This window comes from Carcharodon carcharias, chromosome 10 (genome assembly GCF_017639515.1).
Source record: "Carcharodon carcharias isolate sCarCar2 chromosome 10, sCarCar2.pri, whole genome shotgun sequence".
Lineage (NCBI taxonomy): Eukaryota > Metazoa > Chordata > Chondrichthyes > Lamniformes > Lamnidae > Carcharodon > Carcharodon carcharias.
Window position 1 is genome coordinate 102,365,576 of NC_054476.1, and position 25,904 is coordinate 102,391,479.

Here is a 25,904-nt window from a genome sequence, read left to right on the forward strand (position 1 = left end):
AGAAAAGCAGAATATTTTTAAAATATTGATGTTAAAAGAGACTTGGGTGTACTCATACAAGGGACACAAAGTTACCATGCAGGTGTAACAAGCAAGTAGAAAGGCAAATGGCACTTTGGCCTTTATTGCAAGGGGTTTGGCATACAGGAATAAGGAACTCTTGCTGCAGTTGTACAGGGCTTGCTGATACCGGACCTGGAATACTGTGTACAGTTTTGTCTCCATATAGAGGGAGAATGTGGTGTAGTGGTAATGTCACTGGACTAGTAATCCAGAGGCCGAGGCTAATGCCTTGGGGACATGGGTTCAAATCCACCACGACAGTTGATGGAATTCAGTAAATTCAGAAAGCTGGTCACAGTTATGGGGACCATGAAACTATCATTGATTATTGTAAAAACCCACCTGGTTCACTAATGTCTTTTAGAGAAGAGCAGCGAAGATGGTACAGCGAAGGTTCACTAGGTTGGTCCCTGGGATTGGGTGGGGGTTATCCTATGATGAGAGGCTGAGTAAATTGAGCCTATATTCTCCAGAGTTCAGAAAAATGAGAGGCGTTCTCTTTGATTATGCAGGGTTGAGAGATTATTTCCCCTATCTGAGTGATCTAAAACACACGGGCACAGTCTCAGGATAAGGGGAAGATCATTTAGGACTGAGATGAGGAGATATTACTTCACTCAAATGGTTGTGAATCTTTGGAATTCTCTACACCTGAAGGTTGTGGATGCTCCATCAGCTCATTATCACAGAATGGTTACAGCAGAGAAGAAGGCCATTTAGCCCATTATATTTGTGTTGGCTTTGTAAAGCACCATGTTGTAATAGGGGTTATTTCTCTTCCAGATAGTGTCACCATGAGTAATGTGCTCCCATCTGGTCCTGATATGACTCACTTCAAACAAGGGGTGAAGTCAATGGCAGGAAAGCTGTCTGTGCTCGCCAACGGAGTGATGACCAGTATTCAGGTGAGGAACAGGCTCCTGGCATTTTGGGCAGGGGAGGGTGAGTGGGAGCTGGAAGGGGAGGAGGGCTGAGAGCAGTGTAATAAGACTTGAGAGTTGGAATGCACCCCCCACACCCCACGCTCTGCCCCGTCCTCCCCCTCCCCATGTACTGCCCCGTCCTTCTCCTCTTCGCGCTCTCTGATATCAAGCCTCGAGCTCTTGGCATCTCTCACCATTGTGATTTTCACCCTTGACAGGATCACTATGGCTCGTACTGAGACTGGAGCTGATGCGAAGAATGATTCTGATCTGCACGCATTCATCGCCTGGATTTTTCCAGAGATCAGTATTAGGTTTTGAGTGGGTCTTGAAGCAATGTTTGAATTTATTAGTGAAGTTGAAGTGGGGATGTTGGTCTCTCAGTTTGTGTCCTCAACCTAGTGATTATGACTTAGCAGGACTGAATCTAACCCTGTGTCCATGCACCCCGAGAATTATACAGCATAACAAGGCCAGTCAGCTCATCCTGCCTCTAGCAACTCTTTGCTCAAGCTATCCAATTCAGCCTCACTCTCCTGCCCTTTCCTCAGAGCCCTGAAAATTTCTCCTTTTCTCATATTTATCCATTTCCCTTCTGAAACATTGATTCCAGATCCACAACTGTGTGTAATAGGAAAATACTTTCTCCAATCACCTTAAATCTGTAAGCTCCAGTTACTGACTCTTATCTCACGAGAAACAGTTTCTGCCTGTTTCCTCTATCAAATGCCCTTATATGCAAACATCATCATTTTGAACACCTCTATCAAATCTCTCCTTAACCTTTTCTCTAAGGAGAACATTTCCAGCTTCTGCAGTCTCTTCACATTAACTGAAGTCCCTCACCCCTGGTCCTATTCTAGTAAATCTCCTCTGCACCCTCTCCAAGGCCTTGACCTCCTTCCTAAATTTTCATGCGCAGAATTGCCCACAACACTGCAGCTGAGGCCTAACCTGTGTTTTGAAAGATCTAATATAACTTCCTTTGTTTTCTTCTCTTTTAATAAAGCCAAGGATCCTGTAAGTTTTTTTTAAACAAACTTCTCAACCTGTCACGATACCTTCAATGCTTTCGGTACATACAGTCCCAGGCCTCTGTGTTGCTGCAATTCTTTGAGAACTTCAGCATTTAGTTCGTATTGCTATGTCCCAGTCTTATTAACTCCCATTGGGAATGAGGGGAAAGCCAGAGGACTGTTAGCATATGGAACCAGGGTTTGAACTAGAGTAAGTGCCAACACTGTTCACCCAAATTTCTGCCAAACTATTTTTCGGTCCTGTTATTCAGGAGTTTGAGAATTGAAAAAGCCAGATGGTGACAGGAACTCTGCTCCACACAGGAGCAGCTGGCTTGTGCACTGAGATGGTATATTCAAAATGTGATCACTGAGGTAAGGGAGCAAACATTCTCCACAGTGTGTGTGATTGCTGTTTGTTGACTGGTGTGTCTGACTGTTACATGCTTGCCTGTCAGGCTGCAAGAATTAATGCAGTTGTTTACTCAGTTTTATTTATTTTGATCATTGGACACGCGATTTGAAAGTTAAAATGTTGGATAATGTGCAGCTTGCTCTGATCAATTACTGTATTGCACCAAACCCCTCTGCCAGGCTCTGCCCCAGCCCTGCAGGGCTAAGCTGACTGCAGCTGGGGACCTTCAGTATTATGGATTGTTGTTTTTTGTTTTCCCTGCTTACCCTGGGCTCTTTCCCCATCGACTTTAACTCTCAGCACTTCCTAAACTAACTCCAGCCACTGCCCAGGTCCCTGCTGGCCAGAGAGCATTAATTCCAAACCCTGGAGTTTTCAGTTCCGGTGTAGACAGGCAACTGGTGACTTTGCCCAGATCAGCAGATGGACACGGTGAGAGTCAGACCTCCACCTGTCTGCCTCTTTCACATTAGCTGGGAGCTGGTGGGGGGATGTTCAATGAGTGACACAGTCTCTCTGGATCTCTCACTCTTCTCTTAGCTAATAACTAACAAGAGATTATTTCACTGCAATATTCCCAACCCATTAACCAGAACCTGACAAAAACCTGCATTATTGAAAATCATTTTCTCAAATTTTGTGAAGCTGACAATGAATAAATGATGATCTGGGAGTGTGGCAGCAGCTCACTCTCGGTATCAAAACTCCCACTGTGTTCATCTTTATTCAGTTCCTCCTGGTCAGGGACTGGGAAAGATCAGAGGGGGAGGGAAGCGGTGCAAGGTCAGAGGAGGGAGGGGAGCTGTGCGAGGTCAGAGGAGGGAGGGGAGCGGTGCGAGGTCAGAGGAGGGAGGGGAGCGGTGCGAGGTCAGAGGAGGGAGGGGAGCGGTGCGAGGTCAGAGGAGGGAGGGGAGCGGTGCGAGGTCAGAGGAGGGAGGGGAGCGGTGCGAGGTCAGAGGAGGGAGGGGAGCGGTGCGAGGTCAGAGGAGGGAGGGGAGCGGTGCGAGGTCAGAGGGGAAAGGGGGCGGTGCGAGGTCAGAGGGGAAAGGGGGCGGTGCGAGGTCAGAGGGGGACGGGGACGGTGCGAGGTCAGAGGGGGAGGGGAGCAGAGCGCTGTCAGAGGGGCAGGGGAGCAGAGCACTGTCGGAGGGAAGCGGAGGGCTACTCAGTCAGAGGGGGTGGGGATCACAATGTCAAGAGGGGAGTAGAGTGCAGTCGGCGAGGGGCACACAGTCAGAGGGGAGACGGGGTGGTGCAAGGTCAGAGGGGGGAGGGGAGCGGAGTGAGGTCAGAGGAGGGGGGGAGCGGTGCGAGGTCAGGGGGGAGGGGAGTAGAGCACTGTTGGTGGGGACGGGAGAGGAGGGCCACTCAGAGGGGGCGGGAGCGAGGTCGGGGGGGTGGGGCAGAAGCAAGGCCAGGAGGAGAGGCGGGGTAGCGGGCGGGAGTGAGGCCAGGAAGGGGCACAAGGTCAGAGGGAGAGAGGCGAGGGGCACGCAGTCAGGGGTGGGAGGGGAGGAGCATGTGGTCAGAGGGAGAGGGAATGGGCGCATGGTCAGTGGGGGAGGGGAGGGGTGGCGGTCAGAGGGGGAGGGAGAGGAGTGGCGCACGTTCAGAGGGTGAGGGGTGGGGAGCAGCGCTAGGTCAAGGGGAGGGAGCAGCGCGCGGTCAGAGGGGGAGGGAGGGGTGCACGGTCAGAGGGGGTGGAGAGGGGCGTGCGGTGAGGGGGGAGGGGTGCGGGGTGAGAGGAGGGGAGGGAATGGGCGCGCGGTCAGAGGGGGAGAGGTGGGGCACGCGGTGAAGGGGAGGGTTGGGGAAGGGGCGCGCGGTCAGAGGGGGAGGGGTGGGGCACGCGGTGAAGGGGAGGGTTGGGGAAGGGGCGCGCGGTCAGAGGGGGAGGGGTGGGGCACGCGGTGAAGGGGAGGGTTGGGGAAGGGGCGCGCGGTCAGAGGGGGAGGGGTGGGGAAGGGGCGCGCGGTCAGAGGGTGAGGGAAGGGGCATGCGGTCAGAGGGGAGGCGGGTGGGAACGAGGTCAGGAGGGGAGTGGTGCACAGTCAGAGGGGAACGGACGGACGGGGCACATGGTTAGGGGGCAGGAGAGGGGAGCGAGGGCAGAGGGGGAGGGGAGCGAGGGCAGAGGGGAGCGAGGGCAGAGGGGGAGGGGAGCGAGGGCAGAGGGGGAGGGGAGCGAGGGCAGAGGGGAGCGAGGGCAGAGGGGGAGGGGAGCGAGGGCAGAGGGGGAGGGGAGCGAGGGCAGAGGGGGAGGGGAGCGAGGGCAGAGGGGGAGGGGAGTGAGGGCAGAGGGGGAGGGGAGCGAGGGCAGAGGGGGAGGGGAGCGAGGGCAGAGGGGGAGGGGAGCGAGGGCAGAGGGGAGCGAGGGCAGAGGGGGAGGGGAGCGAGGGCAGAGTGAGGGGCGAGGGGAGCGAGGGCAGATGGGGATGGGAGCAGTGGGAGGTCAGGGGGGAGGGGAGCAGAGCGCTGTTGGAGGGGAGAGGAGGGCCACTCAGTCAGAGGGGGCGGGGATCACATTGTCAAGAGGGGAGTAGAGTGCAGTCAGCGAGGGGCACACGGTCAGAGGGCAGACAGGGTGGTGCAAGGTCAGAGGGTGGAGGAGAGCGGAGCAAGGTCAGAGGGGGAGGGGAGTAGAGCACTGTTGGTGGGGACGGGAGAGGAGGACCACTCAGAGGGGGTGGGAGCGAGGTTGGGGGGGTGGGGCAGAAGCAAGGCCAGGAGGAGAGGCGGGGAGCGGGCAGGAGTGAGGCCAGGAAGGGGCACAAGGTCAGAGGGGGTGGGGCACACGGTCGGAGGGAGGTGAGGGGGACGCAGTCAGGGGTGGGAGGGGAGGAGCATGTGGTCAGAGGGGGAGGGAATGGGTGCGCGGTCAGTGGAGGAGAGGTGGGGAGGGGCACATGGTCAGAGGGGGAAGTGGGGAGAGACGCGCGGTCAGAGGGTGAGTGGTGAGGAGCAGCATGCGGTCAGAGGGGGAGGGAGGGGAGGGGCGCGTGGTGAGAGGGGGAGGGGAGCGCGATGAGAGGGGGAGGGAATGGGCGCGCGGTCAGAGGAGAGGGGAGGGGCATGCGGCCAGAGGGGGAGGCGGATGGGAACGACGTCAGGAGGGGAGTGGTGCGCAGTCAGAGGGGGAGGGGGATGGACGGGGCCTGTGGTTAGGGGGCAGGAGCGGGGAGAGGGGAGCGAGGGCAGAGGGGAAGTGGGAGTGGTGCAGAGTCAGAGGGGGAGGGGAGCGGAGCACTGTCGGAGTGGAGGGGAGCAGAGCGCTGTCAGAGGGGGAGGGGAGCAGAGCACTGTCGGAGGGGAGAGGAGGGCCACTCAGTCAGAGGGGGCGGGGATCACAATGTCAGGAGGGGAGTAGAGTGCAGTCGGCGAGGGGCACACGGTCAGAGGGCAGACAGGGTGGTGCAAGGTCAAACAGGGAGAGGAGAGGAGCGAAGCCAGAGTGGGAGGGTGGGCGAGGGAGCAGGAGTGTGGCTGGGGGAGGGGGCAGGAACGATGCTGGAGAGGGGAGAGGAGGCGATGCCAGGAGGGAGGGGGGTGGGAGTGAGGTGTGAGTGAGGCCAGAGGTGGAAAGGTGGAGGACTGGGGAGCGGGAGTGAGTCCGGGGGGTTGGGGGGAGCGAGACCAGGAGGGAGGGGGTGCGGGAGTGATGCCAGAGGTGGAGGGGCGGGAGTGAGGCCAGGAGGGCGGGGCAATCGGGCGGGAGCAAGGCCGGGGGAGATGGGAGCGGTGCGAGGTCAGAGGGGGAGGGGAGCAGAGCGCTGTTGGAGGGGAGAGGAGGGCCACTCAGTCAGAGGGGGCGGGGATCACATTGTCAGGAGGGGAGTAGAGTGCAGTCAGCGAGGGGCACACGGTCAGAGGGCAGACAGGGTGGTGCAAGGTCAAAGGGTGGAGGAGAGCGGAGCAAGGTCAGAGGGGGAGGGGAGTAGAGCACTGTTGGTGGGGACGGGAGAGGAGGACCACTCAGAGGGGGTGGGAGCGAGGTTGGGGGGGTGGGGCAGAAGCAAGGCCAGGAGCAGAGGCGGGGAGCGGGCAGGAGTGAAGCCAGGAAGGGGCACAAGGTCAGAGGGGGTGGGGCACAGGGTCAGAGGGAGGCGAGGGGCACGCAGTCAGGGGTGGGAGGGGAGGAGCATGTGGTCAGAGGGGGAGGGAATGGGTGCGCGGTCAGAGTGGGAGAGGTGGGGAAGGGCACGCGGTCAGAGGGGGAGGGGCGGGGAGGGGTGCACGGTCAGAGTGGGAGAGGTGGGGAAGGGCACGCGGTCAGAGGGGGAGGGGCGGGGAGGGGTGCACGGTCAGAGTGGGAGAGGTGGGGAAGGGCACGCGGTCAGAGGGGGGAGCGGTGGGGGGGGACACGCAGTCAGAGGGGGAGGGTGGGGAGGGGCACGCGGTCAGAGGTGGAGGGGAAGGGATGGGGCACGTGATTAGGGGGCAGGAGCAGAGAAAGGGGAGAGGGGAGCGAGGGCCGAGGGTGTGGTGCAAGGTCAGTGGAATGGGAGTGAAGCGAGGTCAGAGTGGGAGGTGGTGGGAACGGGGTCAGGGGAGCAGAGAGAAGTCAGATGGGATGGGGAGTGGCATGTGGTCGGAGGCGAGTGGAGGGGAGCGGAGCGAGGTCAGAGGGGGCGGGAGCAGAGCGAGGTCAGAGGAGGACGGGAGCGGAGTGAGGTCATAGGGGGACGGGAGCGGAGCGAGGTCAGAGGGGGAGGGGAGCAGAGCGAGGTCAGGGGGAGGGGCATGGAGTGAGGTCAGAGGGGGAGGGGTGCATCGCAAGGTCAGAGGGGGATGGGAGCAGTGCGAGGTCAGAGGGTGGGGCGGAAGCGAGGCCAGGAGGAGAGGTGGGGAGCGGGCGGGAGTGAGGCCAGGAAGGGGCATGAGGTCAGAGGGGGTGGGGCACTCGGTCAGAGGGAGGGAGGCGAGTGGCACGCAGTCACGGGTGGGAGGGGAGGGGAGGGGCATGCAGTCAGAGGGGGAGGGGAGGCAAGGGGCGTGCGGTCAGAGGGGGAGGGGAGGCGAGGGGCGTGCAGTCAGAGGGGGAGGCGAGGGGCGTGCGGTCAGGGGGGAGGGGAGGTGAGGGGCGTGCGGTCAGAGGGGGAGGCGAGGGGCGTGCGGTCAGGGGGGAGGGGAGGGGCGTGCGGTCAGAGGGGGAGGGGAGGCGAGGGGCGTGCAGTCAGAGGGGGAGGCGAGGGGCGTGCGGTCAGGGGGGAGGGGAGGTGAGGGGCGTGCGGTCAGAGGGGGAGGCGAGGGGCGTGCGGTCAGGGGGGAGGGGAGGGGCGTGCGGTCAGAGGGGGAGGGGAGGCGAGGGGCGTGCAGTCAGAGGGGGAGGCGAGGGGCGTGCGGTCAGGGGGGAGGGGAGGTGAGGGGCGTGCGGTCAGAGGGGGAGGCGAGGGGCGTGCGGTCAGGGGGGAGGGGAGGTGAGGGGCGTGCGGTCAGAGGGGGAGGGGAGGCAAGGGGCACGCGGTCAGAGGGGAAGGGAGGGGCGAGCGGTCAGGGGGAGGGAGGGGCATGTGGTGGGAGGGGAGGGGCGGGAAGGGGCGCGTGGTCAGATGGGGAGGGGAGGGGAGGGGCACGCGGTCAGATGGGGAGGGGAGTGGTGCGAGGTCAGAGGGGGGAGGGGAGCGGTGCGAGGTCAGAGGGGCTAGGTCAGAGGAGGGAGGGTCACGGTGCGAGGTCAGGGGGGGAACGGTGCGAGGTCAGAGGGGGAGGGGAACGGTGCGAGGTCAGAGGGGGAGGGGAGCAGAGCGCTGTCAGAGGGGGAGGGGAGCAGAGCACTGTCGGAGGAGCGAGGAGGGCCACTCAGTCAGAGGGGGCGCGGATCACAATGTCAAGAGGGGAGTAGAGTGCAGTCGGCGAGGGGCACACGGTCAGAGGGGAGACAGGGTGGTGCAAGGTCAAAGGGGGAGAGGAGTGGAGCGAGGTCAGAGGGGGAGGGAAGCTGAGTGCGGTCAGCGGGGAGTGGAGGGGATTGATGTCGGAGGGGAGGGGAGTAGAGCACTGTTGGTGGGGAGGGGAGAGGAGGGCCACTCAGTCAGAGGGGGCGGGAGCGAGGTCGGGGGGTGGGGCGGAAGCGAGGCCAGGAGGAGAGGCAGGGAGCAGGCAGGAGTGAGGCCAGGAAGGGGCACGAGGTCAGAGGGGGTGGAGGGGTGGGGTATGCGGTCAGAGGGAGGGAGGCAAGGGGCACGCAGTCAGGGGTGGGCGGGGAGGAGCGTGCGGTCAGAGGGGGAGGGTGAGGAGGGACGCGCGATCAGAGGGGGAGGGTGGGGAGGGGCACACGGTCAGAGGGGTGGCAGTGGTGGGGAGGGGGCAGCGGTGGGGAGGGGCATGCAGTCGGGGGGGGCAGTGGTGGGGAGGGGCGCGTGCGGTCAGAGTGGGAGGGGTGGGTAGTGGTGCGCGGTGTGAGGGGGATGTGTGGGGAGGGGGCGCGTGGTCAGATGGGTAGGGGAGGGGGCGCACAGGCTGAGGGGAGGGGGGGGGAGGGGAGGGGCACGCGGTCAGAGGGGGAGGGGAGGGGCACGCGATCAGATGGGTAGGGGAGGGGCGCACGGTCAGAGGGGGAGGGGAGGGGCGTGCGGTCTGAGGGGAGGGGAAGGGGAAGGGGAGGGGCACGCGGTGAGAGGGGAGGCGGGTGGGAACGAGGTCAGGAGGGGAGTGGAGTGCAGTCAGAGGGTGAGGGACGGGGCATGTAGTTAGGGGGCAGGAGCAGAGAAAGGGGAGAGGGAAGCAAGGGCCGAGGGGGACGGGAGTGGAGCGAGGTCAGAGGGGGAAGGGAGTGAGCAAGGTTGGGAGGGGAAGGTATTGCTGGAGGGAAAGGTCAGATGATGGGAGAGTGAGGTCGGGGGAGTGGAGGGGAGAAATGTCAGCGGGGAGTGGAACATGGGGAGGGCTGCACGGTCAGAGGGGCATGGAATGAGGTGAGATGGGGAGGGGATGGGAGCACAGGCAGTGTGGGAGGGGACGGGTGTGCAGTCAATGTTCAAGGGAAGTGTTGTGATGTAACTTTAAGTGACAACATGCTAATGAGTAAAAAGACTATGTAAACCACGTGACCATTACAGTTTTCAGTTTCGTTTGCCGTATGTGGTGTGAAGGAATTACTGCTGTACTTTCTTATTGAGAAAAGTTGTTGAATCTTCATAGTAAATCTGTCTGCTGAGTAATCTTATCTTCCATCTTCAAATGGACTGAATCTACATTTAGAATCTGGTAAAGTCCTGTGTGAGGTTGCTAAGTTTCTATTCAGCAAACATAGAAATACAACATGGTGAGCAGCAGTGATTCTGCTTATACAAAATGAAGATGATTTGAAGCTCACAGGAAGTCACAGACAAGGTTTTGTGTTGTACAGACTGTACAAGCATTAAAGACCTCAGGAGGCAGAGTCCCTGGAGAGACAGTGTTTCACAGAGCAGCAGGAACCTGAATTGTGGGGTAGCTGGGATTGGTGATGAACTGGGCAGTCCAATTTGAGTTGGACAGTACAAGCTGTAGGGCTATTGCAACATCAGTCAGGATCTCTTCCAGCAGCATATGGACAGAATTACAGAAAATATCCCTGGATGCACATGCATTGCCAATGGTATTGGGATGATGGGCAAAACTGAAGAAGGACATGGCTGAAATCCATTCCCACTGATGGCAGGCAGAGCTCAGCATGAAGGACTCATCTTCAACAGTAAGAAATGCCAGGTGAAATCAGATTAACTTTTTTAGTTTTATCTATTCAAGTTCTGGGATCCATCCTGACCCTGGCAAACTCGAAAGTAACATGCCCGCTCCCCAGGACAAAGAGAAGCCTCAGATTTTTCAACTTCTTAGCACCAGACATACATGATAGAGCACAATCACTGAGAGCTGCTAAGGAAGGATGCTCCATACGTATGACAGGAGGACCCTCAACATGTGTTCGTGTCACTTAAACAGACATTGTCAGAAGAGACACGTTCTACAATACTATAAACCAAGAAAGGGGACGATCTTAGAGATCAATACATCTCGGGGTTAGGAGCATGCATTATGCAAGATGGCAAACCAATTGCACTTAGTTACAAAATTCTATCACAAGCGCAATCCGATTATTTGATCATAGAGTGTGAGGCACTCGCTCTGGTATTTGGTATCACTCGCTCTGGTATTCAGTACCACTTGCTCTGGTATTTGGTGTCACTCGCTCTGGTATTCTGTATTGCTCGCTCTGGTATTCAGTGTCACTCGCTTTGGTATTCGGTATCACTCGCTCTGGTAATCGGTATCACAAAGTTCCTCATGTCCCTATTTGGTAAACGATTCATTGTGGAAACTGACCACAAACCATTGGAAATGATTTGGCACAAGCCACCGGTAAGTGCACCACCCAGACTAACAGCTTCTGATAAAATACCAGGCTATGACTTCGATGTCCATTACAGACATGGGAACAAAACGATCATTCAAGATGCACTGAGCAGGTTACACAGTCTGAAAAAAAACTGCAGACATCTCGCTAGAGCCACAAATAGATGATGTAGACATTGATGTAGAAGATATACTCAATGTCAATCTGATGGGTTTTGGTCAACACAAATGCAGCTAACTTCATGAGGAAACAGTTAATGACCCACAACTGAAGGCATCATGGACAAGCAATGTAGAAGGTTGGCCTGATACGATATGAGATGCGCCTGACACTCTTGATGTTTTTGGCTGTACGAGGTGAACGAGGTATTTTACGAGGTGTGATTTTCAAGGTAAAACAGGTGCTGGTATATATCTCTCATCCTGTTCCAGTGGACATGTCTTTCAACCTGCAGCCATTGTAATTTTGTCCACAGCCCAATGTGAGCTTTACATTGAATGGTTGAAACAATTGACTGCATCTAAACAATCTCACATTTCGAGTTTTAAACTTTTCAGCAGATTATGGTTAGTGTAGATTATTGTTTCTTTATTATTATGTCAGACATAAACTTCAAAACAGTATTGAAGAGACAACAACAATGCTAGAGTTTCTTTTTATATTGTACAGTACTTCCTCGGATATTGATTTAGTTTCTTATAAAAGTACCCACCTGCTTCTCCCGGCTTCTCTATCCCTAATTTATCATTTTGCAATAGGACTGCACCTATCCCCAAGTCACTAGCATCAATTGCCATTTTAAAAGGCTTGGTAAAATCAGATTGCCTTCAGCTTTTCAAAGGCTGCTTAGCATTCTGCTGCCCATACCACTTTTGCCTGTTTTCTTAACAAATTGGTGAGAGTTATTGTGCTGAAGTTAGGCACAAACTTCTTAAGTAACCTTATTAGACCTTTCCTTGGGGCAGAATTTTGCCCTTGGTGGGGGGGTCGCTCACCACCCGTGATTGGCACCAGACCGTGATTAACGCTGGCAGGCCAATTGAGGCCTGTCCAGCATGAAATGTGAGTGGCAGCGCTGACTGCTGCCTGTGTGGGGGGGTGGGAGGAGGAGGGCGAGTGGGCCGAGCATGAACTCCATGCCTCCGCATGAGTGAGTGCTTCATAATCTCCCTGAGGCAAAGAGCTGCCACAGGAAGATGAAGCATTGTTAAAAAAATAAAATAAAAATGTAATAAAACATGTTCCCTCGTGTGGCTCTGTCACATGAGCAGGGACATGTTATTAATTCAATTGTAAAACTTTTATTTTTATTTGCTTTTGGAAACCTTGTCCCGCCCATGGATGCGGTTTCCAAAAAAATGCAAAGGCTGCTCGACCATTTCACTTGCCCGCCAACCGTTGGGTTGGACAGGCAGTGAAAAATTTAGGTTAATTGATTATTTACTGGCTTTAACAGGCCTTTTCATTGACGGCAGGCGCGCTGCTGACTCCGGCGTATGCCCACTGACTGAACTGTCGCACGACTGTGCGTTGACGTCAGCACACTTGGCACATACCCGCCCACTGAGTGAAAATTTCTGCCCTTGGTCCTTCCTCTAAATCTGAGAGCACAGAGTCTAACTGTCCCAGTATTGGCTAGCCGAATTATAGGAGGTTCACTTTAGACACTATCTACTTCTACCTTACCCTTATTATCTCTGTCATCCTCCAATACCCCTACCATCTGGCACACTTGCTCTGCCTTATCATCATCTCTGTGATGGTATTGCTTCAACATGTTTATGTGACATAACTTTCTTCTTCCTACATTCAGGAGTATCTATCAGGTAAGTCACTGCACTAACTCTCCTAACTAGCTTATAGGGGCCATTGAATTTCACTTTCAGGGGTTCACCCTGCAAAAACAATAGTACTAATACTTCATCTCCTGCTTGGAACGTTCTAGTTGTAGCATGTTTGTTTCCCCATTCTTTCATTTTCGCTTAGGATTTTTTAAAGTGCTGTCAGTATCTTTACATGCTCCTGTGAGTCCTTCTGGAAACATGGACACGTAATCCAACATGGACGATTCGTCTTTCTGCTTCAGGAACTTTTCCTTAATCGATTTCATGACCATAGATCAGTTTGAATGGACTAACTCCAGTAGACTCACTTGGAGAATCTCTGGTAGCAAATAGTAAGAAATCTAATCCTTTATTCCAATCCTTTGAGTATTCATGGCAATAGGTCTTAATCATGGTTTTGAGAGTCTGATGATATCTTTCCCTGTGTCTGTGGATGATAGGCAGCAGACTTTAGTTGTTCAATACCCAAGTTGCTGATTATGTCCTGGAAAATTTTAGAAATGAAGTTAAAACCTTGGTCAGATTGTATTTCAATTGGTAGGTCATAACGTATGAATTCACTTTTCCACTACCACCACCGCTGTAATTGTCCTTGAAGGAGTAGCTTCTGGAAATCAGGTTATCATATCCACGATTGTAAGGATGTACAGATGTCCTGCTTTCATTTTGGGTAATAGTCCTACACAATCTACTAATACCCAACTGAATAGCTCTTCAAAAACTGGTATGGGTATTAAAGGTGCCGGTTTGATTACATGTTGAGGATTATCTACCTGACATGTACGACATGTTTTACAAAATTGCACTGTGTCCTTATGAAGTCCTGGCCAAGTAAAATGCCTGTTTATCGATGCTTGGGTTTTCTGCATTCCTACATGTCCTGCCATAGGGATTTCATGTGCTACTTGCAATATCTCCTTAACGATATTTGGGCGGTACCACTATCTGATGAATTATCCGTCCATTCCTCATCTGCAGGTCTGTAAGGGTGTCTCCACTTTCTCATCGGAACTCCGTTTTTAATGTAATAGTGCCCCGGAGCTCCTTTCAGCCTCAACTTCAGTGCTTGCTGACTGTGCTAACTTGTTTAACTCTGGATCTGCTTTCTAAGCCTCAATTAATGAAGACCTGCGAAACACTTCCTTTGAATTATCCTCATCCTTAAAGTTTCGGCTACTCTAACATCTGCTCGCAGTATTACTTTGACCTCTGGTGATAGACTTTGTTTAGCCATTGCTCTGGTCACCACACGATGGAAAAATACCAGGAACTTGTTCTTGTAACTGCTCCATCTCTTTAGCCTTTCTCAGACTTTCCGTAATTATGGGTGAAGCTATAACCTTCACTCCTGCCAAATCATTCCGCAGGAGTAAATCAACTCCATCCAGGGGTGATATCTTAACCACTCCTACAACCACTGATCCAGACAACAAATCACACTTTGTACAATGGAACCGTGATATACTCTCCACTTATCCCGTTTACCAATTCTTTAGCTTATATTGAACTCTCTGGAGGGAAGACTAGGTCCTTCTCCAGCAAAAGAGTTTGAGTATCTCCTGTGCCCATTAATGTAGTTATGGGTTTAGCTGCATCATTTGATGAAAGGGGTTATCTTCCCTTTAGACAAAAACCCTTTATATCTCTCATCTACCTAATTTACTTCACCTGCATTCACAGCAGTGTTTACCTCCAGACCCTTATTTGTAGTTAAAGCTACAATTTGTTTCATGGCATTTTTTTTTGAGTTCCCTTTTCAGATTCACTCTTACAAACTCCAATAAGTCCCATGGGCTTCCCTCGCAACTTCCAGCATTCTGAACAAATGTCCCACTTCATTACAGTGGAAATACTTAGGCCATTGAGATTCACCTCCACCCTCAGTACCTTCCTTCCTGATCTGGGGAGGAGATTGCAAGGTATTTCCAGCTATCCATTCTTTACCCTGGCTCCTTGCCTGCATTTCACTCCCACTTTCTATCCTTTTCAAATTTATGGAGGTGATGGAAAAAAGGTTTGGTTTTATGTATCAGCTCATAATCATCAGCCACTACTGCTGCCTGTAGAGCAGTTGCAACCCTTTGGTCTTCAACATGGGTTCTTATTACAGAAGGTAGGGAGTTTGTAAGTTCTTTCAAGAGAATGGTCTCTCTGAGAACTTCATACGTAGTTTCAACTCCTAATGCTCATACCCACCCGTCAAAACTACTTTGCTTAATCCCTTCAAATTCAATGTAAGTTTGCCCGGCTGTTCCTTTAAATTTCAAAACTTTTGTTTGTATGCTTCAGGGACCAACTCATAAGCACTAAAATGGCTTTTTTCACCACGTCATAATCCTTAGAAACCTCCCCTGACAGTGAGGCATAAATTTCCTGTGCTCTACCTGTCAACTTGCTTTGCATGGGCAACGTACAGTTTTCCTTTGGCCAATTCATCTGTTTAGCTACCTTCTCATATGAAATAAAGAATGCTTCAACATCTCTTTCCTCAAATTTTGGAAGCTTGTACACTCTTCCCATTGGGTTCTGATCTGGAAATAAGTCCTGCCTCATCTACAGGTGTCTCTTTTTTAAACTGCCAGCATTTTAAGCTCTCTCTTTTTCTTTCTGTTCTTTCCTGTTGAAGTTTATATTTTGCCACTTCTAACCTTGCCATTTTAACTCCCTTTGGAATACCCTTTCTCGTTCCTTTTTTTCTTCTGCCTCTAGTTCCAATTTTTTTTATTTGCAACTGAATTTGAGCCTATTCCAATGAATCGCCCCTTGGAGAACTCGGTCCCTCGGGGATTCATTTCAGTTTTAAATGCTGTGCCATCTCTCTTAGCTTTGGCAGGCAATCCTATTCTTAATTTACTGCCAATTCGATTAACTTGGCCTTTGGGATCCCTTGTAAAATCGTCAGGGACATCTCTCCCACTTGCAGCAAAGCTTTAGCAACTTCCAGTGCCATCTTATTTTTGACAGCACAAACTTAGTGTTTCCTTTTAGCTTTAATTACTTACTAAATCTACACCCAAATCATTGTCATCTTTTGTGCCAAAATATCTAGATCAAGCCTCCAATTCCTCTGGTATTCATCCCTTTTCTAATGATTTTTATTGTACACAACAGTACCGCTGATGTTTCTTCCCTAACCTTTTGTAATAAGTATGTATGTAATCCATCTTACCAGGGTGTCTATCCTCTCTTTGATTATTTGATCAAATCTCTCTCCCCATCTTAATCTTTGTATAGTTTTGACCTCCTCAATTTGATCCCCTCAATCGTCCCCACCTTGTCAGTTTCTCTGATAGTCTTTAGGTAAAGTAACTTATTAATATTTCTGCCTTTTCACTGTCATTAACTGTGAGTTTATCCTTTGATCAACTCACAGTTAATGTGATGCTCCTATACCCTATCCTGATTGTTTTATTTGTTATTTATCTGACTGTAGCATACTTCACTGTTTCATGTTTTCTCTTTACATTCCTAAATAGGTTTATTTTTTTGACAGTCTTCCATTTTGTCATCCTTTATTGTCACGTTTTTTTCTTTAGTTTCAATTTGACCCTGATCTCTTGATTTGTCCAGGCTGTTTCAAGCACCAAGCTCCTATATAAATGCAGGCCGATGTATTATTAGCTAGTGTGTTCTTCTTTTCTTCCCCTGCATTCTCTTGGTCACTATTTCAAATACTTCCCACAGCTGATCTATTTGTTAACCTTTTTCCAGTTGACCTTCCTCATTTCCATTCATGTTGCCTTAAAATTAAAATTTCCCAATCTATTACTTCGGCCTTTGTTGCCTTTCTGAATCATTATTTTAAAACTTATTATATTATGATCCCTATTGCCTAAATGTTCCTGAATGCTTACTTCTGCTACAATAAAAACAGAAAATTCTGGAAATATTTAGCAGGTCTGACAGTGTTTGCTGACAGAATTAACATTTCAGGTCAATGACTGAGCTACTTCTACCTCATTCTGGTTCATTTCCTTACGAGAACAAGCAATGATTATTCTCCAGCTGGACAACTTCTGTACTAAGTCCCATCCCCTTGTCCTTTCCTGTTCCCTTGCTCTGAAGCAGCTCTTCCCTTTGTCCCTGTTCTGTTTTATGCCTCAAAGATATGCAGAGATGACACACCAGGTTCTAGGTCTAAATAGGAGCTTTATTGATAGTGTTTTTAAAATGACTGCTCCCTAATGCTTTCAGCTGCTTTTTTTCAGTTTAGTTTCTCTTTCTCAGCACATCCAGGTTTGGCTAATAGGATGCAAAACAGAGAAGGATCAAGAGACACATAACCGAACAATTGAGCAACTTTTCCCTTGTATAGAACTATTTTTAAATTAAACCATTCTAAATAACAAACAAATGTAAATCGAGTAATTTTTTTTACAGTTCAGCATGAGAACTTTCTCTCAGTATGGAAATGGTCTTTGCAAGATGGACACTGAGGTCTACGAACTTGAAGTTGTGGATCAGCTCGATGAGGCATCAGCATCACAGTCATTAAAAAATGAAATGTCTTCCAGTCAGAAAGAGTGGGTTGAATCGATATGTGCAAATTAGGATATTAATGGATTGTTCAAACATGTTCACCTTGGATATACTAACTCTCAGGTTGGCCTTGATCACCTTGTCGAATGTTTCGATGCACCATTTGATTGTGGGTCGTGGCATGATGTCAGATTGTGGTTGTTGTGGAATATGCTGCTGCAATTTCCAGCAGAAAACATCAGTTGCTCAGGGCTGCTTGCACTCCTCCAAAAATATTTACCCAGAGTTGTTCACAGTGCAGGAGGCGGCCATTCGGCCCATCAAGTCTGCACTGGCTCTCCAAAACAGCATTCCACCTAGTCTCACTCCCCTGCCTTATCTCTGTAACCTTGCACAATCTCTCTTTTCAATTAGCAATCCCTTTTGAATACCTCGATGGTCCCTGCCTCCACCTCCCTTTCAGGAAGTTTGTCCAGACTCCAACCACCCTCTGGGTGAAAATTTTTCCTCAAGTTTACTCCTTTTATCCATTATTTTGAATCTATGCCCTCTAGTTCTTGATGTTCTCTTGAGCGGGAACAGTTTCTCACTATTTAGGCTGCCCATACCCCTTAGGATCTTGAATACCTCTATCAAGTCACCTCTCAGCCTTCTTTTCTCCAAGGAAAAGAGTCACAATCTCTACTATTTATCCTCACAGCTATAGTTCTTCATCCCAGGAATCATTATTGTGAATCTCCTCTGTACTCTCTCCAAAGCCTCCTCAAGTATGGCAGCCTAAACTGAACGCAGTACTCCAGATGAGGCCTAACTAGTGTCTTATACAAATTCAACATGATCTCTTTACTCTTGTACTCAATGCCCCTGTTACTAAAGCCTACGATACTCTATGTTTTATTAACTGCTCTCTCAACATGCCCTGCCATCATCAATGACCTATGTATACACTGAGGTCCCTCTGTTCCTGCACCTCCTTTAGAGGCTCTCCCTTTATTTTATACCTGCTCTCTATATTCTTCCTGCCAAAACGAATCACCTCATGCTTCTCTGCATTGAATTTCATCTGCCCAATCCACCAATATGTCCTTGTTCTTTTGAAGTTCAAGACTATTCCCATTGACAATATTTCTAATCTTCGTATCATCTGCAAATTTTGAAATCTTGCCCTGCACACCACAGTCTAGGTCATTAATGTACATCAGGAAGAGCAAGGATCCGAACACTGACCCCTGAGGAAATCCACTACAAACCTTACTCCTATCTGAAAAACAACTATTTATCACTACTCTCTGTTTCCTGTCACTTAGCCAATTTCTTATCCAAGTGCTTACTTTCCCTTTTATTCCATGAACTAGAATTTTGCTCACAAATCTGTGTGGCACTGTATCAAATGCCTTATGAAAATCCATATACCCCACATCAACAGCGTTTCCTTTATCAACCTTCTCTGTTACCTCAAAAAACTCCAGCAAGTTAGTTAAACATGATTTTTCCCTTGATGAATCCATGCCAGTTTTCCTTAATTATCCTGCCCTTGTATAAGTGACAATTGATTTTATCCTGTACCAAAGTTTCCCTGCCACTGAGGTCAAACTCACGGGCCTGTAGTTGCCAATTTTATCCTTGCACCCCTTTTTGAACAAGGGTGTAACATTCTCAATTCTCCAGTCCTCTGACACCTCCCCTGTGCCTAAGGAAGGCTGGAAAATTATCACTAGTGCCTCTGCAATTCCCACTCTCACTTCCCTCAGTACCTTGGGATGGATCTTATCCGGTCCTGGTACCTTATCTATTTTAACAACACCTCCTTCCTCTCGATTGTAATTGTACTCTCTCTCCTCGGCCTGGGTAGCAAGTTCTTGCTTTGTAAAAACAGATGCAAAGCACTTGTTCAATACCTCCACTATTTCTCCAACCTCCACATGCAAGTCCCCTTTTTTATCCCTAATTGACTCTACTCTTTCTTTTACCGCCCTTTTATTATTTACATGCTGATAGAAGACCCTGGGATTCTCTTTTATGTTCACTGCCAACCACTTTTCATGCTCTCTCCTTGCTATTCTGATTAATTTCTTCACTTCCCCTCTGGTCCTTCTATATTCAGCCTGATTCTCCATTGTACTTTGTACCTGACATCTGTCATACACCCATTTCTTCCTTTTCATCTTTGCCTTTATCTGTCTCATCAGAGAGATTCTGTCCTTGACCCCTCTGGAACATCCTCTCTGTCCAGTCCTGTAATGCCATCTTTAACCATCCTTGGATTCACCTAGTTCTGTTGAAGGGTCATGAGGACTCGAAACGTCAACTCTTTTCTTCTCCGCCGATGCTGCCAGACCTGCTGAGTTTTTCCAGGTAATTCTGTTTTTGTTTTAGAACAAAAGAACACATAGGTGTTAAAGTTGGTGATATTATCTAAACGAATGTGCTAATTAAGAATGGATGGTAGGGCACTCAAGGTATAGCTCTAGTGGGGGTGGGGAGAGCAGAAAAGATTTAAAAATATTTAAAAATAATGGAAATAGGTGGGAAAAGAAAAATCTATATAATTTATTGGAAAAAACAAAAGGAAGGGGAAAGAAACAGAAAGGGGGTGGGGATGGAGGAGGGAGCTCAAGACCTAAAATTGTTGAATTCAATATTCAGTCCGGAAGGCTGTAAAGTGCCTAGTCGGAAGATGAGGTGCTGTTACTCCAGTTTGCGTTGGGCTTCACTGGAACAACGCAGCAAGCCAAGGACAGACATGTGGGCAAGAGAGCAGGGTGGAGTGCTAAAATGGCAAGCGACAGGGAGGTTTGGGTCATTTTTGCGGACAGACCGCAAGTGTTCTGCAAAGCGGTCGCCCAGTTTACGTTTGGTCTCTCCAATGTACAGGAGACCACATTGGGAGCAACGAATGCAGTAGACTAAGTTGGGGGAAATGCAAGTGAAATGCTGCTTCACTTGAAAGGAGTGTTTGGGCCCTTGGGAGAGAGGAAATGAAGGGGCAGGTGTTACATCTTTTGCGTGGGCATGGGGTGGTGCCATAGGAGGGGGTTGAGGAGTAGGGGGTGATGGAGGAGTGGACCAGGGTGTCCCGGAGGGAACGATCCCTACGGAATGCTGATGGGGGGAGAGAAGGCAAGATGTGTTTGGTGGTGGCATCATGCTGGAGTTGGCGGAAATGGTGGAGGATGATCCTTTGAATGCGGAGGCTGGTGGGGTGATAAGTGAGGACAAGGGGGACCCTATCATGTTTCTGGGAGGGAGGAGAAGGCGTGAGGGCGGATGCGCGGGAGATGGGTCGGACACGGTTGAGGGCTCTGTCAACGACTGTGGGTGGAAAACCTCGGTTAAGGAAGAAGGAGGACATGTCAGAGGAACTGTTTCTGAAGGTAGCATCATCGGAACAGATGCGACGGAGGCGAAGGAGCTGAGAGAATGGGATGGAGTCCTTACAGGAAGCGGGGTGTGAGGAGCTGTAGTCGAGGTAGCTGTGGGAGTTGGTAGGTTTGTAATGGATATTGGTGGGCAGTCTATCACCAGAGATTGAGACAGAGAGGTTAAGGAAGGGAAGGGAAGTGTCAGAGATGGACCATGTGAAAATGATGGAGGGGTGGAGATTGGAAGCAAAATTAATACATTTTTCCAAGTCCCGACGAGAGCATGAAGCAGCACCGAAGTAATCATCGATGTACCGGAGAAAGAGTTGTGGAAGGGGGCCGGAGTAGGACTGGAACAAGGAATGTTCCACATACCCCACAAAAAGACAGGCATAGCTGGGGCCCATGTGGGTACCCATAGCCACACCTTTTATTTGGAGGAAGTGAGAGGAGTTGAAGGAGAAATTGTTCGGTGTGAGAACAAGTTCAGCTAGATGGAGGAGAGTAGTGGTGGATGGGGATTGTTCGGGCCTCTGTTCGAGGAAGAAGCTAAGGGCCCTCAGACCATCCTGGTGGGGGATGGAGGTGTAGAGGGATTGGACGTCCATGGTGAAGAGGAAGTGGTTGGGGCCAGGGAACTGGAAATTGTTGATGTGACGTAAGGTGTCAGAGGAATCATGGATGTAGGTGGGAAGGGACTGGACAAGGGGAGAGAGAAGGGAGTCAAGATAACGAGAAATGAGTTCCATGGGGCAGGAGCAAGCTGAGACGATCGGTCTACCGGGACAGATCTACCTGGCTGATCTACTTCAGCACCATTTTCCTGCACTAACCCTGTATCCCTAGATGTTTTGAATAAATAGAAAGCGATTGATCTCCACCCTCACCATCCTAAATGACTGAGCCACCACAGCCCATTGGGCAGAGAATTCCAAATATTCACTACCCTCTAAGTGAAGAAATTCCTTCTCATTTCAGTCTTCAATGGCCTGCCCCTTACTCTAAGACTGTGGTCGCCTTTCGAGAAGCCCAACATTCCTGCATCTACCCTTCAAAACCTGTAAGAATTTTCCTCCTAACCATTGAGAAGGTATTCCAAGAAATCTTCCAGCACAAAGTGGATGACTCCACAAAGAAATCCATGTCACAGCTTGGCACACTCACTCTGATGTGCAACAATGGCATATGAATGACAGTCAACAACAGGATCAGTCAGTGAGGATCAGAGAACATAAGAACTAGGAGCAGGAGTAGGCAATTCAGCCCCTCGAGCCTGCCCCGCCATTCAATACGATCATGGCTGATCTCATTTCGGCCTCAACTCCAATTTCCCGCCCTTTCCCCATAACCTTTCAACCCTGTTACTAATTAAATTTATTCAACATCCACTGCACTCTGAAGTAGTGAATTCCACAGATTCACGACCCTTTGAGAAAAGTAATTTCTCCTCATCTCTGATTTAAATCTACCACCCCTTAGCCTAAAACTATGGCCTTTCATTCTAGAATGCCCCACAAGGGGAAACATCCGCTCCACACCTACTTTGTCTACTCCCTTTAGCATCTTATATACCTCAATTAGATCTCCTCTCATCCTTCTAGTGAGTATAGGCCTAAACTGCTCAATCTCTCCTCATAAATCAAGCACCCCATCTCTCGAATCCATCTAGTGAACCTCCTCTGAACCGCCTCCAATGCAACTACATCCTTACTCAAGTTATGGGACCAAAACTGTGCACAGTACTCCAGGTGCAGTCTCACCAACACCTTGTACAGTTGCAACAATACTTCCCAATTTTTATACTCTACTCCTTTCGCAATAAATGCCAAAATTCCATTTGCCTTCCTGATCACCTGCCGTACCTGCATACTAGCTTTCAGTGATTCATGCACGAGGTCACCCAGATCCCTCTGCACTGAAGCATTCTGAAGTTGGTCTCCATTTAAATAATAAGTCACCGTTTTATTCTTCCGACCAAAATGGATAACCTCACACTTATTCACGTTTCAGTGAGGATCAGTCAGCGAGGATCAGAGAGTGAGCATCAGAGATTGAGGGTCAGAGATTGAGGGTCAGAGAGTGAGGATCAGAGAGTGAGGAGTAGAATGAGGATGAGTCGATGAAGATCAAAGATTGAGCATCAGAGAGAGAGCATTAGTCAACGAAAATCAGAGACGAGGGATCTGAAAGTGAGGATCAAACAATGGGGATCAGGTAGGTAGGCTGAGATGATAAGGATCAAACAGTGAGGATCAGAGAGTGAGGAACAGAAGGAGGAGGTCAGAGAGTGAGGATCAGAGAGTGAGGAACAGAGGGAGAAGGTCAGAGAGTGAGGATCATTGAGTGAAGATCAGGGAGTGAGGATCAATCAGTGAGGATCAGAGAGTGAGGATCAGAGAGTGAGGATAAGTCAGTGAGGCGCAGATAGTGAGGATCAGAGAGTTAGGATCAGACAGCAAGGAGCAAAGATTAGGAATCAGTCAGTCAGGATCAGATCGGTAGAATCAGTCAGTGATGATCAGAGAGTGAGGTTCAGTCAGTGAGGTTCAGTTAGTGAGGTTCAATCAGTGATGTTCAATCAGTGAGGTTCAATCAGTGAGGTTCAATCAGTGAGGATCAGAGAGTGAGGATCAGAGAATGAGTATAAGTCGGTGAGGAGCAGATAGTGAGCATCAAACAGTGAGGATCAGACAGCAAGGAGCAGAGATTAGGAATCAGACAGTAGGGTTCAGAACATCAGAATCAGTCAGTGAGGATCAAACAGAGGTTCAGAGAGTGAGGGTGAGAAAGTGAGGATCAGAGCGAATGAATCAGAGAGTGAGGATGAGTAACTGAGGATCAGAGAGTGAGGATCAGAAAGTGAGGATCTAAGAGCGAGCATCAGTCAATGAAGATCAGAGTGAAGGTGAGAAAGTGAGGACCAGAGGGTGAGGACCAGAGACTGAGGATCAGTCAGTGATGATGAGAAAGTGAGGATCAGGAATTAAGGATCAGTCATTGCGGAGCAGAGAGTGAGGATCAGAGAGTGAGAATAAGTAACTGAGGATCAGTCAGTGAGGATCAGAGAATGAGGGTCAGAAATTGAGGATCAGAAGGTGAGGATCAGAGTGAGAATCAGAGAGTGAGGGTCAGAGAGTGAGGGTCAGAGAGTGAGGGTCAGAGAGTGAGGGTCAGAGAGTGAGGGTCAGAGAGTGAGGATCAGAGAGTGAGGATCAGAGAGTGAGGGTCAGAGAGTGAGGGTAAGAGTGAGGGTCAGAGAGTGTGGGTCAGAGAGTGAGGGTCAGAGAGGAGTGAGGGTCAGAGGGTGAGGGTCAGAGAGTGAGGGTCAGAGAGTGAGGGTCAGAGAGTGAGGGTCAGAGAGTGAGGGTCAGAGAGTGAGGATCAGAGAGTGAGGATCAGAGAGGAGAGAGGATCAGAGAGTGAGGGTCAGAGAGTGAGGATCAGAGTGAGGGTCAGAGTGAGGGTCAGAGAGTGTGGGTCAGAGAGTGAGGGTCAGAGAGGAGTGAGGGTCAGAGGGTGAGGGTCAGAGAGTGAGGGTCAGAGAGTGAGGATCAGAGAGTGAGGACCAGAGACTGAGGATCAGTCAGTGATGATGAGAAAGTGATGATCAGGAATTAAGGATCAGTCATTGCGGAGCAGAGAGTGAGGATCAGAGAGTGAGAATAAGTAACTGAGGATCAGTCAGTGAGGATCAGAGAGTGAGGGTCAGAGAGTGAGGGTCAGAGAGTGAGTGTCAGAGAGTGAGGGTCAGAGAGTGAGGGTCAGAGAGTGAGGGTCAGAGAGTGAGGGTCAGAGAGTGAGGGTCAGAGAGTGAGGGTCAGAGAGTGAGGATCAGAGAGTGAGGATCAGAGTGAGGGTCAGAGAGTGTGGGTCAGAGAGTGAGGGTCAGAGAGGAGTGAGGGTCAGAGGGTGAGGGACAGAGAGTGAGGGTCAGTCAGTGAGGGTCAGAGAGTGAGGGTCAGAGAGTGAGGGTCAGTCAGTGAGGATCAGTCATTGAGGGTCAGTCAGTGAGGGTCACAGCGTATCAGAAAGTGAGGATCAGAATTTGAGGATAAGTCAGTGAGGAGGACAGCGAGGAGGGTGCGGTGAAGATGAGAGTGAGGATCGGAGAGTGAGGATGAGTCAATGAGAAGCAGAGAGTAAGGAACTGAAAGTGAGGATCAAACAGTGAGGATCAGCTAATAAGGGTCAACCAGTGAGGATTAGAGAGTTAGGATAAGTCAGTGAGGAGCAGATAGTGAGCATCAAACATTGAGAATCAGAGAGCAAGGAACAGAGATTAGGAATCAGACAGTGAGGATCAGATGGTTAGAATCAGTCAGTGAAGATCAGTCGGTGTTGATCAGAGGGTGAGGATCAGAGGGTGAGGATCAGAGGGTGAGGATCAGAGGGTGAGGATCAGAGGGTGAGGATCAGAGGGTGAGGATCAGAGGGTGAGGATCAGAGAGTGAGGATCAGAGAGTGAGGATAAATCAACGAGAAACAGAGAACAGGGATCTGAAAGTGAGGATCAAACAGTGGGGATCAGTCAGTTAAGATCAGACAATAAGGATCATACAGTGAGGATCAGAGAGTGAGGAACAGAGGGAGAAGGTCTGAGAGTGAGGTTCAGAGAATGAGGATCAGAGAGTGAGAATCAGTAACTGAGGAACAGTCAGTGAGGATCAGAGAATGAGTGTCAGAAAGTGAGGATCAGAGAGTGAGGATCAGAGAGTGAGGATCAGAGAGTAGGATCAGAGAGTGAGGAAGAGTGAGTATCAGAGAGTGAGGATATGAATTTGAGGATCGGTCAGTGCGGAGGACAGTGAGGTTGGGTCAGTGAAAATCGGAGAGTGAGAATGAGTCAATGAGAAGCAGAGAGTAAGGATTTGAAAGCGAGGATCAAACAGTGAGGATCAGGTAATAAGGGTCAAACAGTGGGGATCAGAGTGCGACTACTCGTCAGTAAGGATCTGAGAGTGAGGTTCAGGCTGAGGACTAATCAGTGTGGTTCAGAAAGTGAGGGTCAGAGAGTGAGAGTCAGAGAGTGAGGGTCAGAGAGTGAGGGTCAGAGAGTGAGGGTCAGAGAGTGAGGGTCAGAGAGTGAGGGTCAGAGAGTGAGGGTAAGAGATTGAGGGTCAGACAGTGAGGGTCAGACAGTGAGGATCAAAGAGTGAGTATAAGTCAGTGAGGAGCAGCTAGTGAGGATAAAACAGTGAGGAAAATACAGCAAGGATCAGAGATTAGGAATCAGCCATTGAGGTTCAGAATATTAGAATCAGAGAGTGAGGATCAGAGAGTAAGGATCAGACAGCAAGGAGCAAAGATAAGGAATCAGACAGTTAGGATCAAATCGGTAGAATCAGTCAGTGAGGTTCAGTCAGTGAGGTTCAATCAGTGAGGTTCAATCAGTGAGGTTCAGTCAGTGAGGATCAGAGAGTGAGGATCAGAGAGTGAGGATCAGAGAGTGAGGATCAGAGAGTGAGGG

General features: G+C 50.3%; 1 protein-coding gene across 1 annotated transcript in view; it reads left to right on the forward strand.

The window, feature by feature from the left end:
* The window catches only part of LOC121282858 (ADP-ribosylation factor GTPase-activating protein 2-like), a 40,079-nt gene extending 36,955 nt beyond the window's left edge, over nt 1–3,124 (forward strand). The window contains exons 9-10 of the mRNA XM_041196673.1: nt 847–968; nt 1,205–3,124. Coding sequence (XP_041052607.1) covers nt 847–968; nt 1,205–1,225 — 143 coding nt within the window. The 3' untranslated portion in view covers nt 1,226–3,124. The remainder of the gene's footprint in view (nt 1–846; nt 969–1,204) is intronic.
* Nucleotides 3,125–25,904: the final 22,780 nt, after the last annotated feature.